The 16,539-nt window shown below is 47.3% G+C and overlaps 1 protein-coding gene across 1 annotated transcript in view; it reads right to left on the bottom strand.

Moving 5' to 3' along the window:
- Positions 1-6,776: 6,776 nt before the first annotated feature.
- COPZ1 (COPI coat complex subunit zeta 1) overlaps positions 6,777-16,539 on the bottom strand; it is a 27,908-nt gene continuing 18,145 nt past the window's right edge. The window contains exons 4-9 of the mRNA XM_048491002.1: positions 11,253-11,344; positions 10,712-10,767; positions 9,357-9,434; positions 9,122-9,173; positions 8,049-8,087; positions 6,777-6,928 (exon numbers count right to left, since the gene is read on the bottom strand). Of these exons, the coding sequence (XP_048346959.1) occupies positions 6,881-6,928; positions 8,049-8,087; positions 9,122-9,173; positions 9,357-9,434; positions 10,712-10,767; positions 11,253-11,344 (365 nt within the window). The 3' untranslated portion in view covers positions 6,777-6,880. The remainder of the gene's footprint in view (positions 6,929-8,048; positions 8,088-9,121; positions 9,174-9,356; positions 9,435-10,711; positions 10,768-11,252; positions 11,345-16,539) is intronic.

Here is a 16,539-nt window from a genome sequence, read left to right as displayed (position 1 = left end):
GTTTTCTTCCCCCAAAGACTTTCAAATGCTTCCGCCATGGGTCTAACCACCAAAACATTATGTGAGTAGAGAAGTCCATTTCTGGATTTTAAGCTGTTTCATTGAAGCAGAGAAGATAGTATGTTTGAGCGGTGGGGGAGGGGGTATTCAAAACCGGAAAAACCTCCAAACCAAAAACAGACTTCCAATAATGTTTTAAGTGGATACATTACCAGCCAGCTATGGCTGAGAGATGTTGTGAACAGGGTGCTGAAGGGTTTGCAATTATCAAATCAAATTATCAAATCAAAAGGAACATTGCTTCAGTAGATCCCCAGTGTTTCTACCCAAAATATCTTGTTTTCTTAATCTTAGGACTTTGCCAGCTAATTGATCCTTGTGTGTGAATGGGTGAAGGCAGTGGTGGGATCCAAAAATTTTAATAACAGGTTCCGATGGTGGTGGGATTCAAACAGTGGCGGCGCCGCACACACGCACTTCCAGTCCCTATTGGGCAGGGAGGTTGCTTTAATAACCCCTTCTCGGCACTCAGAAAAAATTAGTAACCACTTCTAGAGAAGTGGTGAGAACTGGTTGGATCCCACCTCTGGGTCAAGGGCCAATTAAGTGCCAGCCATTTGCCAGACCAACCTAGTAGTCTCACTAGCAGAAGAAATCATTCTTGGGTATATTATATTAATAGAGCCTACTGCTTGCCGTGTTGCTCACTGCACTGGCTAGAGAAAAGGGGGGGGGGAGTGTCCTGCTTAGTTTTCCTGTCGTTTCTGTGGACCTGTCAATCAGAAGCATTGTCTTTGGGTCTTTGGGTGTGGGGAAGAGCCAATCAGAATACAGAACACTGGGGATTTTTCGAGCATGCGTGCTGCATCTACATTGTAAAAACCAAAAAAGCCGGGCTCATGCAAAAGACATTGGAGTATCTCCTCCCAGTCTTAACTCGACTCCTTAACAGAAAGGGGCACCCATGCAAAGGGAGAAACCGGGATAAAATAGGCCCGGATTGTAAGATACCAATTGTCACCCAGTATGATTGTGCCGTGCAGAAACAACCTTAATGTGTTATCTAGATATTCCCCCAATTAAGTGATAAAGTTAATCAATTTTGGTAAAGATTGCTCAGGATCTGACAGCAAAACCAATGCATCAATTGCAGACAACATGAATTCAGTGTTGGCAACTCTATTCTTGATAACCCCTTGGTCTTCTCCCTCCTTTTGCTGTTTATAGCTTTGACATAGATCTATCAACTGACCATAAGGTTTCCTGCATCTGTCAAAGTGGGTTTGTTCTGCTACGTTAGTCTTTTAGATGCTACAGGTCTCTTCTCTTATTGTCATACAGAAAGTGATATCTTCTCATTAGATGTTGAATGGGCCACACCCTTTCTGACTGAATTCTTTAGACCCCTTTGTAACAAGCATTCCCCTTCTCCTTCTCTGTCAGTTGCTGCATATAGGTATGTGTACAGTATATACACTGGCCAGCTGAGATTAACACTGCATACATCTGACAAGTTGGGCTGCACTCAGATCCTGAAAGCCCTTGCCACAATCTGTTTTGGGAAGAGAAAGCACTGTCCCCATAGGAGACCTTGTTGGTGCTCAGCTGAGGCAATCTATGGAGCTGAAAAATGTACCTGTCTCTTTTCTTCTGCTTCCCTGTGGCTTTGAGCCAAGCCTGAAGATTCCTCAGCTTGTGAAAAAGAACTCATCTGGTGAGATTTACAACACAGCTGGAACAGGTCTGTAATCTACTTTAGCACAGAGATGGTAACATGGTAAATAACACACTTAAGGTAGGTTAGAAGCGGGGGCTGGGAAGACAAACTGGGAAAAGGCCGTGTCATTATCACTGCAGTGTGAAGGGGGGAAGAAAGCTCAACATGGTACAGACTGTTAAAGCTGCTCAAGATGCCTTTATGCCCTTTGAAAGCAAGCATCGCCCAGGGCAGCCCAGGGCACCTGCTGCTAGGCAGCATGTGTGTGGGACAAATTAACACTTTCAAAAGGACTAGTTAACACAAGTTAACTAGGAGCACATTCTTGGTTCCAATAGTTCCTGATGTCCATGAGCTTTTCTAAAGAAATGTCAAAAGCCTCTTCTCACACGCACACACAATCTGGTTTTTGTCAACTTTTAACTGGGCTGGAAGAAACCCATCCCGGCCTCCTAATCTCACAGGCAAAATTTTGGCCTCTTGCTTTCACTGGCCGTGCTGAAAACAAGCCAAAGAGCACATTTGGACCTATTTTCTCCATCTTGGGAGTGGCTGTTTTAGTTTGCGTAAGGCTGGGTATCTCCTCACTACTGCTGGGAATTGGTGTAGTGTAGCGGCTACGAGCGCAAATTGAAAGTCATGGTGCAAAATACCCACCTGAGGCAACCAGCACACAACACTCTGCACAGTGGACGTTACAGTGTGGAGAAGCAATGGGTCAATGGGGCTGGACTGTGGTGAAGCAAACCACTTGCTTTGAATGCAGAAGGTACTAGGTTTTGTTCCCAGCACAGCCAGGCAAAGAGGAATCGAAACTCTGAAGAGCTGCTGCCAGGGCAGACGACGCTAACTTTAATAGCCCAAATGTCTCATTTGTTACAAGTGGTTTCCACATGTTCCACAGAGAGCCCATACTTCATTTAGAAGGCCCTTGCTTCAGTTCTCTAGTTCAAAAAGGTACCGTAGTTATGCAGCAACTACAAAGAACAAAATTGTGGAGAGCCATTGCCAGTCAGAAGAGGTGATACTGACTCAGTGGTGTTCATTGTGCATAAGCTAGCGTCATATATTCAGCAAACATAAATGGCAACTTACATCCCTGCTCAGGAGGAGGAGGAGGAAGAAGAGAGGAGTTTAGATTTTTACCCCACCTTTATCTCCTGTAAGGAGACTCAAGGTGGCTTTCAAGCTCCTTTCCCTTCCTCTCCCCCCAACAGACACTTTGTGAGGTAGGTGGGACGGAGAGAATCGTGACTAGCCCAAGATTAGCCAGCAGGAATGTAGGAGTTCAGAAACACATCCGGTTCACCAGATAAGCCTCTGCCACTCAGGTGGAGGAGTGGGGAATCAAAGCCAGTTCTCCAGATTAGAATCCACCTGCTCTTAACCACTACACCAAGCTGGCTCTCCAGCAATTGGTTCTGTTGATCTCAGCCCTCCCATTTCCCAGACTGACTGGCAAACTAAAACTGGCACAGTGCTGTTGGGCTGGCAGTCATAAGCACCTACTGGTGGTCAGCCCAGGCAGGGGTCCCTTGCTTGTTCACAAGGATACTCACATAGATCAAATTCTGCACCTATATTCTGTCTCACAAAAAGATGTTAGTAGATTGTATATTCCTTTGCCACATAACTCAACATGCTGGACCTTCTTTGTTGTAGAATGCTCTGCCTGGGTCCTAGCTCCAATTTAGGCCTGCTCCCCACCCCCCCATCCCCCCATCCATTTGAAAGTTTGATGAACTATATTCTTGTATCAAGGTACCATGTTCAGTAATGCACAAAATAATGGTTTTGACAAAGGCAGTGCATAAAAACGAGTGACAATTCTCCTATTTTTTGGAACTATAATGCGAAAGCATACAATTTTCTCCACCGCTGAACCTCAACTGACCACACCGACATCTTTATCTGAGACAGAGTATAGTAAAACGTACAAGCATCAATCCAAATTAAGCCGAGTTACATAATTAATTTATAAAAGTATTGCAGGTTTTGCAATACTTGTTCTGCTTTTGCTAAATACTGGGGAAGGATGGAAAACTGGGTAACGAGAGAAGCTACACACAGCCTGAAGGCTCCTCCTGCGATCACTGAAATCTTGGTTCAGCACTTCTCTGCCCTTCAGCAGGTATCACCCCTTTTATTTTAAACTATGGGTCAGAATCTGAGTGAGCTGGAAGAGGAACTCCAGCAGATTCGACAGCAGATGTGGGTTTGCTTCTGCATAATGTGGCAAATTGCAAGGAAACAGTGCGTGTTGCTCAGTAACGCTAGATGTCAGTAAAGTACTAAGTACTTCTTGTTCTCCTTTGCATCTTGGGTCCCTTAACATCTATGGGGCCACTGTTCCCCCTCTTGGGAGAGTTTTTACAAGGGTTTTAATGTTGGACGCCGCCAATTTTGTATCGCTGTATTTTAATGGGGTTTTAATTTATGGTTAATGGAGCCTATATTATTTATATTTGTACTTGTCTATGTGCTCCACTTGTTATTTTATGTTGTACACTGCCCAGAGCCCTTCGGGGGAGGGGCGGTATATAAAATTAATAATAAATAAAGTATGAAAAATATACATTTTATTCACTATTGGCTGAAGTGAGATTCCCGTATTATGTTGGGCAGAAGGAATGAGAGTTATTTTGCAACTGGATCCAGAAAAGTACAGTAAATTTAGAAGTAGATCCCACTTCAAAAGTGCACAGCAACAGGAACTGAAAACTTGCTTTAAAAAGAGATACACATTCTTGTGTAAGTGTGTGTGTGCCTTAAGTGCTGTCAAGTCCCTTTGACCCGTGGCGACCTTATGATTCTAGGACCTCCAAAATGTCCTCTTATTGACATCCTTGCCGGAGTCTTGCAGACTGAGGGCCATGGCTTCATTTATTGAGTCAATCCATCCCATGTTGGGCCCTCCTCATCCATTGGGTCTTCCTCATTTCCTTCTGCCTACAACTTTTTTAAGCGTTATTTTCCAGTAAATTTTTATTTTCGGGTAATGTGCCCACAGAAGAATAGTCTCAGTTTAGTTATTTTAGCTTCTAGGGACAGTTCAGGCTTCATTTGATCCAGAACCCACTTATTTGTTTTTTGGGTAGTCCACAGTATCTGTAAAACTTTCCTCCAACACCACATTTCAAAGGAATCTACTTTTATTGTGTGTTCTTGCATTGCAGGGGGTTGGGCTTGATGGACCTTGGGATCTCTTCCAACTCTGATTCTATGATTCTTCCTGTCAACTTTCTAAGACGTTCTTAGCTGAATTGTGCACTCACTACATTACATGCTTTTTCTGTAGGCCCATGGAATCAAAACAGGCAGTCCTGCCACAAGGAAAAGCAGATTTTTGAGCTGCATAGGATTCTTCTCCCATAATGATGGAAATTGGTGCAACTCAAAACTCCTGCATTTTCTTCTAATAAGGATGGATGATTATACAGTAAGATTTATACGTTTGTGTGCATTTTCCACAAGGCCAAAATTACCTATGCGACCTGTGTTGTGTGTATTGACTTGTGCTCTCATCAAAATCAATTGCCACAAGAAAACTTAGAAAACCTAGGGCAGGGGTCTGCAACCTGCGGCTCTCCAGATGTTCATGGACTACAATTCCCATCAGCCCCTGCCAGCATAGCCAATTGGCCGTGCTGGCAGGGGCTGATGGGATTTGTAGTCCATGAACATCTGGAGAGCTGCAGGTTGCAGACCCCTGACCTAGGGCAAGCTGAGCAGACTAGAAGAAGAAGAAGAGTTTGGATTTATATCCCCCTTTTCTCTCCTGCAGGAGACTCAAAGGGGCTTACAATCTCCTTGCCCTTCCCCCCATACAACAAACACCCTGTGAGGTGGGTGGGGCTGAGAGAGCTCCTAGAAGCTGTGATTAGCACAAGGTCACCCACCTGGCATGTGTGGGAGTGTACAGGCTAATCTGAATTCCCCAGATAAGCCTCTACAGCTCAGGCGGCAGAGCTAGGAATCAAACCCGGTTCCTCCAGATTAGATACACGAGCTCTTAACCGCCTATGCCACTGCTGCTCCTTGGGTGGTCAACTGATAGAAGACTGGGAGATGTGGGAGAATCCCACATCACCACTGTGTTCATAAAGGCTTATGATAGGATGACAGCTGCTTGGAAAGGATGCAAACAGAGGTGTTCTCCAAACATTCATGACCCATGATGAGTCAATCAAAGTAGCCCTTCTCGATTGTTTCCTAATGCAAGGTTAGTGATCCCCAACAGGGCGCCCTGTCAATCTACTGTGTAGCACTCGCTTGCCCATCCTGGCTTCCTTCTGTTTTATTGAAGCAGGATACTGGCGGTATCATCCTTGGGGCTGCAGGGAGAGCCCATTCAGAAACAGTTGTCCTGTCCCCATCCCCCGCTTTGGAAGAGGCTTTTCTTGGAACCTCCCAACATTTTGTGATTGGAGGGATCCTACTCCTGTCCTCCCCCTCCACTGAGCAACCTTTGAAGCCTTCGTCCATCCAAAAGAGCTTTCTTTTAACTTACATAGCTCTTCCTTTAATAGAAGGAAGAGGAAGAAAGTGAGAGGAAGGACGGTTGGATCCCGCACCCTTGCAGCTCTTTTGTGGCTGCGCCCACAACACTCTCTTAAAATGTCAAAAGGACTCACAGACCCAACAAGTGGACACCTGCTCCAAGATTGGGGATCCACAACCTTTTTGAGCCCATGGGCACATCTGGAATTCTGATATGGCATGGCAGGTGCAGCAACGCAATGGCTGCTGCAGGAGGTGGAGTCAGCCGCCAGATGATTGCCACAGCTTCACTTCAGTGGGCACAGTGTGGAACTTTGTGCTGTGGCGGCAGCTGCTGCCAAAATATTTTAAAAACTCTGCACAGCCACATAAATCTCCAATAGTCAATCAGGTGCCTTGCTGGGGGAAACCCCTACCTGGCCCCACCCATTTTCTAAAAACACCTGGCGGGGACCAAAAATAGTGCTAGTGGACACCATGTGGGAGACTCCTGCCCTAGATCAACCATCACAGAGACAGCAGTGAGATTCGGAAAGGACTGGATGCCCGATACATCAAAAACGATGGTCATGTTATATTTTGGTCAGTGCAAAGACAGACAAGGAGGACTGAGTTGGTTGCTGGAGATACAGTAGGTCAGGAAGGGAGGTTCCACGTTGCTCTTCACCGCAATAAGGACCACTTGATCTGTTCCTTGGCTGACTGCAGCACCTGCAAACAGAGGAAGGTTTCAGCTAGTCATCTCAACTAGCGCCATTCAGCCAGCAATTGACTAAAACCCTCTTGTGGCTTCTAGGGACATTACTGGAATATCCCTGAAACTTTAGAAGAGGGTGCATGCACAGGCAATCTTTAAAAGTGATACCTGGAGATGTGTACACTCCGCATGAACAACATTCACATTCTGGGCCTTGCATGCAATATGCAAGCATTTTTGCTACTTCCACCCATCTTGTGGAAGACCAAGGAGCTACACAGATACTCCAACAACCTGCAAAGCCCACTTCCACGTTCCTTTGACGTGCAAGGTTTGTTCAAAGGAAAACCAGGATTCTCAGGATATTCAACTGCATGGCAGGGGATAAACACCCTAGCTTCTATCCCCAGCCAGAAGAATGAGGGAAACTGAGAGGCTGCATCCCACCCTCTTCAAGGAGGCAGGGAAAACAAGCAATGGTACGGAGCATGCTGCTGCTCACCCTGCCTGAAAAAAAACCCCTCTCATGACAAGCCGCCCAGAGACAGCAGAAATGACAGGAAGGAAGTTCTGGCCTCCATCCCAGCCAGAAGATAGTTGGCACTACGTCCAAACATCACCACCCCTGAGGAAGTTCAGTCTGGCCCCAATTAGGAATAATTCTACTGATCCTGCCAATATGATCTCCTCAGCTTTTTCCCGTGTGTCCTCTCCTTAGGGTGTGTTTTGGGAGAAGCAAGATCAATAAAGACCCCAAAGACCACGTTGATATAATGCAGGTTGTTGGTGGAAAGTCATTGAGTCAGCCAACTTACAGCAACCCCATAGGAGACTCAACAGACATTCAGAGGTGGTTTGCCATTGCCTTTCTCTGCATAGTGACCCTGGACTTCCTTGGTGGTCTCCCATACAAGCCGACCCTAACCAGGGCTGACCCTGCTTCTAAGAGCTCATGAGATCAGGCTAGCCTGGGCTATCTTGGTCAGGGCAAGTTACAGACATGTAGAATGGAAATATCCTCCCATCTCACACCTGAAGGTGCTGATGGAGATTGGCAGGTAGAGGGTGGGGAATGAAGAAAGGCACATATCAAGCAGGATTTATGGAAAGGTGGGATCTGTTCAAAAGACATACCTGTGAGACTGTCTGCTCTGTAAGAGGGACATCCTCTCCCTGAAAAAGAAACAGACCCATTTTTAGAGGGCCTTTCCCCAGCCCTCGTTTTTGGCCTTCTCATTGCCGCTTGTCTCTGATTCTGCGGGCCTTCTAAATTTTATGTGTTTTATAAAATAGCCAGCACAGCACTGATTTCTCAATATTAACGTTTCTGTAGTTGGGAAGTTTTTCTCTTCAAAAGCCATTGTGCTATACAGACATTCCCAATGCAGGGAGCGAATGGGGGAATGAATCACCCCAACTAATCTGGCACAGTAGCTCCCACAGAGGTACTCTACTGAAAACAGGCCTCCCAGTTCCAGCTGCAGGTTCCACCTACAATGGCCCTGGGCTTTGGATCAGATACATTATCTGTGCCAAATTCTTCAAAGGGCTGTGCAGAAGGAGCTGAGCTAATCCAGCGTTTAAAGGGGCCTCAAGAATCCAAATGCAGCATCACATTTCTGTCCCATCCCCACACATCACCATCCCCCCACATCACCAAAAGCAATTTTAAACTCGCACAAGGCTTCAGAATTGGAAGGGGCCATACAGGTCCTCTGGTCCGACCCCTGGCTCCATACAGGATCAGTCTAAACTAAAGCAAGGGTGCCCAACTCTGGCCCCGCAGATGTTCATGGACAATAATTCCCATCAGCCCATGCCAGCATGCAGGCTAGAGCTGGATACCCCCGGCCAAAAGTATCCCTGGCAAGTGTTGGTCCAGTTGCTGCTTGAAGACATCCAGTGAGGGGGAGATCACCACCTCCCCTGGGCAATGGATTCCACAGCTGAATGACTCTCACCGTAAAAAACATAATTCCTGATGTCCAGCTGGTACTTTTCCGCCCAAAATTTATACCCATTATTGTGATTCCTATCTTCCGCTGCCAACAAGAACAGCTCCCTGCCTTCCTCTAAGTGACAGCCTTTCACAACTTCCTTGCTGTTACGGCCTAAGCAAATGGACTGCTCTATCCCTCAGCTGGGACCAGCTCACAGAAGCCATAGCTATGGCTTGGACAGATACGCAGAGAAGCATGTTCACTTACCCGCACAGCAACTCTGTGTAGCACCTGCTGAGGGTCACTCTCAAGAATCACCCTGTGAAATTGGAAGGAAAATGTCAGCTTGGGCTTTGCTTCAAGGGAGTTTGGGCAGAGAGGCAAAAGGAAGAGCCCAGTTCATTCTTAGGTGTCGTTGGGCTTCGGCTCCTGGACTGAAGACAGATCCAAGCTTACAAGATTTCCACAATGCACCAAGTACCACAGCACTGTCTGGACTCACCCCCCATCCACAATCTCATCCACTGCCAGGAAAAGCCCCTCCATGTTTTCCAGCAAAACCCGCTTCTCCACATTCTTCCTGCAGGGGGAGACAACAGAATTAGCTCAGCAAAGGGGGTAGTTATATTGCCATGGCACCTGTGATGAAGGCCTGGCTCATCACTCGTGACCTAAGCCCAGGCAGATTGGGCCACCCTTAAGGCAAGGTAAGTCATACAGCAGAGGTCATATATGGTTTCAAGTTGCATCCCACACCTAAAAGAAACCCTGCCGTCTCCCGGGCTTTCCAGGTTTCACTGTAGGTTTCCAGGCTAGCTTATAGCACATGCTGTGGCTACTGCACAGTACACAGGAGCCTGCATCCCAAAACACTGGACATACTCAATGCGCACAACCCTAGGTAAAGGGTTGTCCAAGGGGATACATCATACCCCTGCCAACAAAATGAATTTCAACATTCCACATCAAGAAAGCCATATGCAACAATTAAGCATGTTTCTTTAATGCAGGGGTTGAACTCATTTGTTACGAGGGTCTCCTCACTTTTTAAAAATATGAATAAGAGATCTTTCACTAGTACAATATATTAACATTTTGTAACATCCAGATCTCAACTCAATGTTACATCAATGTCAATAGTATTTTATCCAGTTTATTAATGTTTCGAATATCAGATTCCTGCTTTAGTCTTATATTATTAATGTATTATGTTTTAGTCAAGCAATGTGTTTTAGAATGTACTGTTTCCTCTTTTCTCCTATTCTGTACATTATTTTAATTATTTTTCAAGGAAATTAATTCACTGGGAGTGCATTCAGGAAAGACAAAGGCAGGCAATTATTTATGCACACATAATTAACTTATGGAATTCTTTGCCAAAAGATCTGGTGATGTGCACCAATCTAAATGTCTTTGAAAATGAAAAAGAAGGTTAAGTCTATCAATGGTTAAGTCTATCAATGGCTATTGGCAATGATAACCACCTGGACCCTCCATGTTCAGAGACAGTATACCTCAGATTACCATTTGCCAGAAAAATAAGGAACATCTAGTGCCCCCATGTCCTGCTTCCCCAGAAACAGAACACTGGAAAGAGTTTTATGCAGCAGGGTTCTTATTCATTTCTTCTACTGTATTTGCATTTCACATTCAACAGAGTTCCCAATAGGATGTTCCTGCTTATTCAGCATACTGAAATACACAGGGGGAACCACCAACTGGCACGAACTTCAATGTGTTTTAAAAACCAAGCAAGTGAATCTGCCCCACTGTTTAGTGGTGCACCACCCCCCACCCCCACCCAGCTTTCACCCCATTATGATTTTCAAATGCAAGACCAGCAAGGAGTCTTCTTACCGCAGCATCTGGCTGAGTGAGTCAAACAGGCAATTGAGCACGGCCATTAACATCAGCTGCAAAAGGAGAAGTCAGAGGTTGGAGGATAAAGGAGACACATACACCCCCGCCCCAGGGAAAACTAGCACCACTCTGACGCTAGAGTTGCCTCTGACAATAGCTTAACATGCTACAAGATAAGCTAGACTCTTTGGCCCATTCTGCACATGCAGAACAATGCACTTTCAATCCACTTTCAATGCACTTTGAAGCTGGATTTTACTGTGCGGAATAGCAAAATCCACTTGCAAACAATTGTGAAAGTGGATTGAAAGTGCAGTATTCTGCCCGTGCAGAAGGGACCTGGCTAACCTTTTGAAAACTTGCTCCTTCAGGAGGCTCAGGGTTACAATTCCTCTTTTCTGCAAAAGGTTCAATTAACTATGGCAGTGCCAGAAAGAAGGAGGAGGACCTGCATACAAATGGTATGGACACCTATCCTTCAGTAGGGAAAGCAAAATATAAAAAACAAGAGTCTGGCTCTTGCTTTGGGATAACGCACCTCATTTTCATGGGAGCTGCCAATAACATAGAAATACAGGTCAATGCTGCTCTTATAGACGACTGTCAGTCCCTCCAGGAGAGCGATTTCACCTGAGTAGGAAGAATGAAGGGTTTTTTTTTTAAAGAGCTAGATGATCAGATGAAGACAAAATCTAGATTTGGAGAAGGATCCATTGGATACTCACCGTGAAGGGTCTTTCTACTGTAGGTAAGTGGGGCATCTTGTGTGGGTGTGATCTCGACCAATTGCAGAGAGGCAGGAAATGATGAAATTCTTCCATGTACTTCCTGTGAGGTCTTGGGGTCACCTTCTTCAGTACCCCCGCCTGGCATAGTAGTATAGCACTTAAGTAACAGGAACATATAACCAAAAACACGGAAGGAAAAACAACGGCTCGGCAATAACTAGGATCACTAGAACAGTGACAACAACAACGACAACCCTAAACGTTGAACAGTCTGAAAACATGAATTTAGTTGATAACTGAGAGAGTAACATCGGGAAACAAATGGAACTAGGGAGGGCCAAGATGCCCCACTTACCTACAGTAGAAAGACCCTTCACGGTGAGTATCCAATGGATCCTTCTACTGTAGGAGTGGGGCATCTTGTGTGGGACCTCCCCGAGCAGTGTCCCGAATTCGGGTGGGTTTCATTAGTCCCCGATGATACTTTCCAGTACCCTTTTGCCAAAGGCTGATTCTGCCGAGGCCAGGGACCGAATTTTATAATGACGTATGAAGGTGGAAATGGAAGACCAGGTGGCAGCTTTGCAGATGTCTTCCACCGATGCATGATTTCGGAAGGCTGCGTTGGTCGCAGCATTGCGAACTGAGTGAGCTGTGACTCCCTGAGGGACCGGTAAGTCAGAAGCTTTGTATGCTTCGCATATACAGGCTTTCAGGGTACTACTGATTGCTGCCTTGGACATTTGCGCTCCCAAGTTGGGCGGGCTAATGTTGATGAACATACTCTCTGATTTGCGTAACTCCTCCGTTCTTATTATGTATGCTTTTAAGGCCCGTCGCGCGTCCAATGTGTGCCACGATTTCTCTTTGGGATGAGAGGGGTTTGGCATGAAGTTGGGAACGACGATCTCCTGGCGCACGTGGAAAGGGGAGTTAACCTTCGGAATGAAAGTTGGATCTGTACGAAGACATACTCTATCCTTATGGAACACGCAGAATTTTGAGTTTATTGAAAGGGCGCGAAGTTCAGCCACTCTTCTGGCCGATGTTATTGCAATTAAGAATAACGTTTTCATTCTTACCCATTTGATGTGTACAGTTTGAATGGGTTCGAACGGGGACCTAGTGAGTGCCGACAGGACAGCGTTCAGGCGCCAAGAGGGGAACCTGTGGACTACCGCAGGTTGGGACAATTTTACCCCTCTTAGGAAGTTCAGAACGTCCGGATGTCTGGTGATGGGGGTGTCGCCCACACAAGGGATGACGGTAGCAAGAGCTGCCAATTGTCTGCGTAAGGTGGAACACTTGAGTCCCATTGAGTAGCCCTGTTGCAGGAACTCCAAGATAACGGTGATGGATGGTTCCGTGGGGTCGAGTCGTTTGCGATGGCACCACCTGACGTAGGCCTTCCATGAACAGTTGTAGATATTGACCGTCGACCTGCGTCTGGCTGTTAAGATTGTAGATGTGACTTCTTCCGAGTACCCCTTTATCCTGAGGTTTGCCCGTTCAAGAGCCATGCGGTCAGCTTGAACCAAGCGGGATCGGGATGTATGATGGGGCCCTGCGTCAGGAAGTCGGAAGTGATTGGCAGAGTCAGTGGTTCTGCGATGGCCAGTTCCAGGATGGTGGTGAACCAGGGTCTCCTGGGCCATCTGGGGGCTACAAGGATCACCAAGGCGCCTTCGGATATGATCCTGCGCAGGAGCCGAGGGATCAGGGGAAAAGGAGGGAATGCATAGAGAAGATTTGGAGGCCATATCGCGTTCAGGGCGTCCGTTGCTACTGCCTGTGGATGGTAGTGTCGGGTCATGAACTTTGGAAGTTGATGGTTCTTCTGAGAGGCGAACAGGTCTACCTCCGGAGTGCCGAAGGTGTTGCATATCTTGAAGAAGACCCGTGGATCGAGTCGCCATTCGGTTTCGCACAGATTCTGCTGAGCCAATCCGCCTCTAGATTCTGGACTCCTCTGATGTGTAGGGCTTCTAGCGATACCAAGTTCTCCTCGGCCCATCGGAGGATTTTTGTTGCTTCCGAGTGGAGCCTTGCTGATCTGGAGCCGCCCTGGTTGTTGATGTACATCTTCGCGGCAACATTGTCTGTTCTTATGATGACATGTTGGTGACGAATTTGTGGCCGGAAATGTTGAAGGGCAAGGAAGATCGCTCGAGTTTCCAACACATTGATGTGGAGCCGAGATTCTTCCGGAGACCAAGTTCCCTGGACATACATTTGACTGAGTGTGGCCCCCCAGCCCTGAAGGCTGGCGTCTGTGAAGACTTGAGCTCGATGAGCATGTAGATAACGTTTTCCCCGTCTGAGGTTGGAGCGGTTCGTCCACCAGAGAAGGCTGAGACGGACTCTTGGGGGTATGGTCAATTTTCTGTCTTTCTTGGCAATAATGTCCAGCTGGTATGCACGGAGGAATCGTTGGAGCGGTCTCGCGTGAAAACGTGCCCACTGGGTCAGGTCGATTACTGAGATGAAGGTTCCCAGCAGACTTGCCAGTTTTAGCAAGGACGATCTTCTGTTGGACATGACTAGTAATGTCGTTTTCCTGATTCTTTCTACCTTCTCTTCTGGTATGAAAAGGGAGTCTTGTACCGTGTCCAGCACTGCGCCTAGGTGTTCTAGCCGTGTGGAGGGAATGAAAGAGCTTTTTTCTTTGTTTACGATAAAGCCATGCTGTGCTAGGGTTTCTTGAACTACCTCGATGTCGGCGATGGCCTTGGGGACGGAGCGTGAACGAATCAGCAGATCGTCGAGGTAGGGGTAGACGTGTATCCCCTGTTCCCTCAACATGATGACTGGAGCCAATAGTACCTTGGAGAAGGTTCTTGGGGCCGTGGCTAGTCCGAATGGCAACGTCTTGAATTGATAATGTTGATCCTGTATGGCGAATCTCAGGTACTTTCTGTGAGAGTTGTGAATAGGGATGTGCAAATAGGCTTCGGTCAGATCTAACGAAGTCAGCAGATCTTGATGGCGAAGAGTTGCCGTGATAGACCGAAGGGTTTCCATCCTGAATTTGGGGACCCGAATGAATTTGTTGATGCGCTTCAGGTTGAGGATTGCTCTCCAGTCCCCATTTCTTTTGGGGACTGTAAAGAAATGTGAATATGTCCCTGAGAAACGTTCCGCTGTCGGTACAGGTTCGATGGCTTGGATCTTGGTTAGGTGGGAAACCGCCTCCAGAGTTCTGCTGGCTTTGGCCGGATCCTTTGAGAGCGGCGAAATGAACAGGTGGTGATGTGGAATAACGTTGAATTCTATCACATAACCTGTGGAGATGACTTCCTTTGTCCACCTGTCCACGTGGTTTCCCTGCCAACGGTGCTGAAAGTGTTGGAGACGGCCTCCCACCGGGATGCTTTGATCGTCATTGCTTGTTCTTATTGGAGTTGAAGGACTTGCCCGGCTTGTTGTATTGTTTGAAGGACTGTTTGTAGTTCCGAAAGGAATGTTGATTCTGCCAGTGTGGTCTTTGCCCGTCTCGTTGCGTGCGGGGTAAGGATTTGTGGGACCGGAAGGTAAACTTGCTGTTGGTAGAGGACCTGTCGGGTGCCCGGACAGATTTTGGCATCGTCTTTTTGTTGTCCTTGGTTTGGACAAGGACTTCGTCCAATTCTTTGCCAAATAGGGCCCCTCCATAGTATGAATAACCAGCCACTACGTGTTTAGATTGTATGTCCGCTTGCCATGGGCGAATCCAGGCGTTGCGTCTTGCTATCATGTTAGAGGCTAAGGATCTCGCTACCAGTGACATGGCGTCGAAGGTGGCATCTGCTATGAAGGAATTGGCAGAAAGGACCCTTTCGATGCCTTCTCTGATGCCTTTTGCTTCGACTGGAATCATCTCCAGGAGACGTTTGAGCCACACCATGGAGGCTCTGGCCACTGTGGAGGAGGGCGTAAGAGTTTTGATGGCTGCCGCCAACCACTCATGGGATCTACGAAGCGCTGCTTCAGACCTCCTATCAAGCGGGTCCTTGATATTGCCCTCCCCCTCTTTGGCTACCAGTGCCCCGGAATGTAGGATGGACACAGGGGCATCAACTGGAGGATTCTGGAGGAGGACGTGAAACTGCTGAGGCATCAGATATTTTTTCTTAAAATTAGGGGGCAAGCCCTTGTGGGCAGTGGGATTGAGCCATTCCCTATGAATCCTTTTAACAAAGCATTCAGGAACAGGGAAATACTTGTCGCCCTCCCTATCAGCGGGGAAGTAGGATGATGTGCCTTTTGGATAGCCCTTGATTGGCTTGTTGGAAGCGTTAATGGAAGGCTGGGGAATTTGTTCTTCCGCGTCCTCAGGGTCGCGTAAATCCAGAGCGGAGATAGTTTTAGAAATTAAGGATTGGATTTCTTCCAGTTTAAAGAACTGTATGGATTGTTCTACAGCTGGCTCAGGGGTTTCCTCTGTGTCAGAGAATTTTTCTCCCCCATCAGAGCCATCTAAACTGGATAATTCTTCTTCCTCCTCATTAGGTAGGGCTAAGGGGTCCCTTCTGTAGGAGCCGGAGTCCTCTCGGTGGGGACTGCGGGATCTATGGGACCGAGTAGAGGAGCGGGCATTAGCTGTTCTTTGATCTCTTGCATCAAGAGCTTTGTCTATCTCCCTTCTAAGGAACTCAGCGAAAACTGCAGGGGGCGCGTTCATCCAGGAGGAGGCTGGAGTTAGCTGCCCAGTGTTAGAATCTCCCCGTTCAGGATCCTGTGGGTCTTGCCTGTTAGGGGCACAGGGAAGAACCAGTTGATCGGGGGGCCCGCTTGAGGTGTAGCACGACTGCTCCGAGGCCCTGGGAAGGCCGGAGGAGTCGGCTATGGAGTCTCCGGTTAAGGACGCACCCTGGGAAGGCGCTAGACTCCCGGCCGTTTTAGTCTTTTTCTTTTTCTTGGCGGGTTGGGATGACTGCGCATGCTCGGAGGCGCCAGATTTTCCCGCGCGCTGCGTTGCGGCGTCCGTTTGAGTGGAGCTTCTCCCCCCTTCTTTATGGCCGCCTGACTTTGCGGAGCGTGTGCGCTCCGCCGCGGAGCCAACAAAGGTTTCGCGTTCAGGCGAAAAGGACCTCGCGTCCATGATTAACTGTCTATTTG

The sequence above is a fragment of the Sphaerodactylus townsendi genome, linkage group LG03 (assembly GCF_021028975.2).
Source record: "Sphaerodactylus townsendi isolate TG3544 linkage group LG03, MPM_Stown_v2.3, whole genome shotgun sequence".
In the NCBI taxonomy this organism is placed as follows: domain Eukaryota; kingdom Metazoa; phylum Chordata; class Lepidosauria; order Squamata; family Sphaerodactylidae; genus Sphaerodactylus; species Sphaerodactylus townsendi.
Note: the sequence above shows the minus strand (reverse complement) of the source record. Positions and strands in the feature narration are given on the sequence as shown.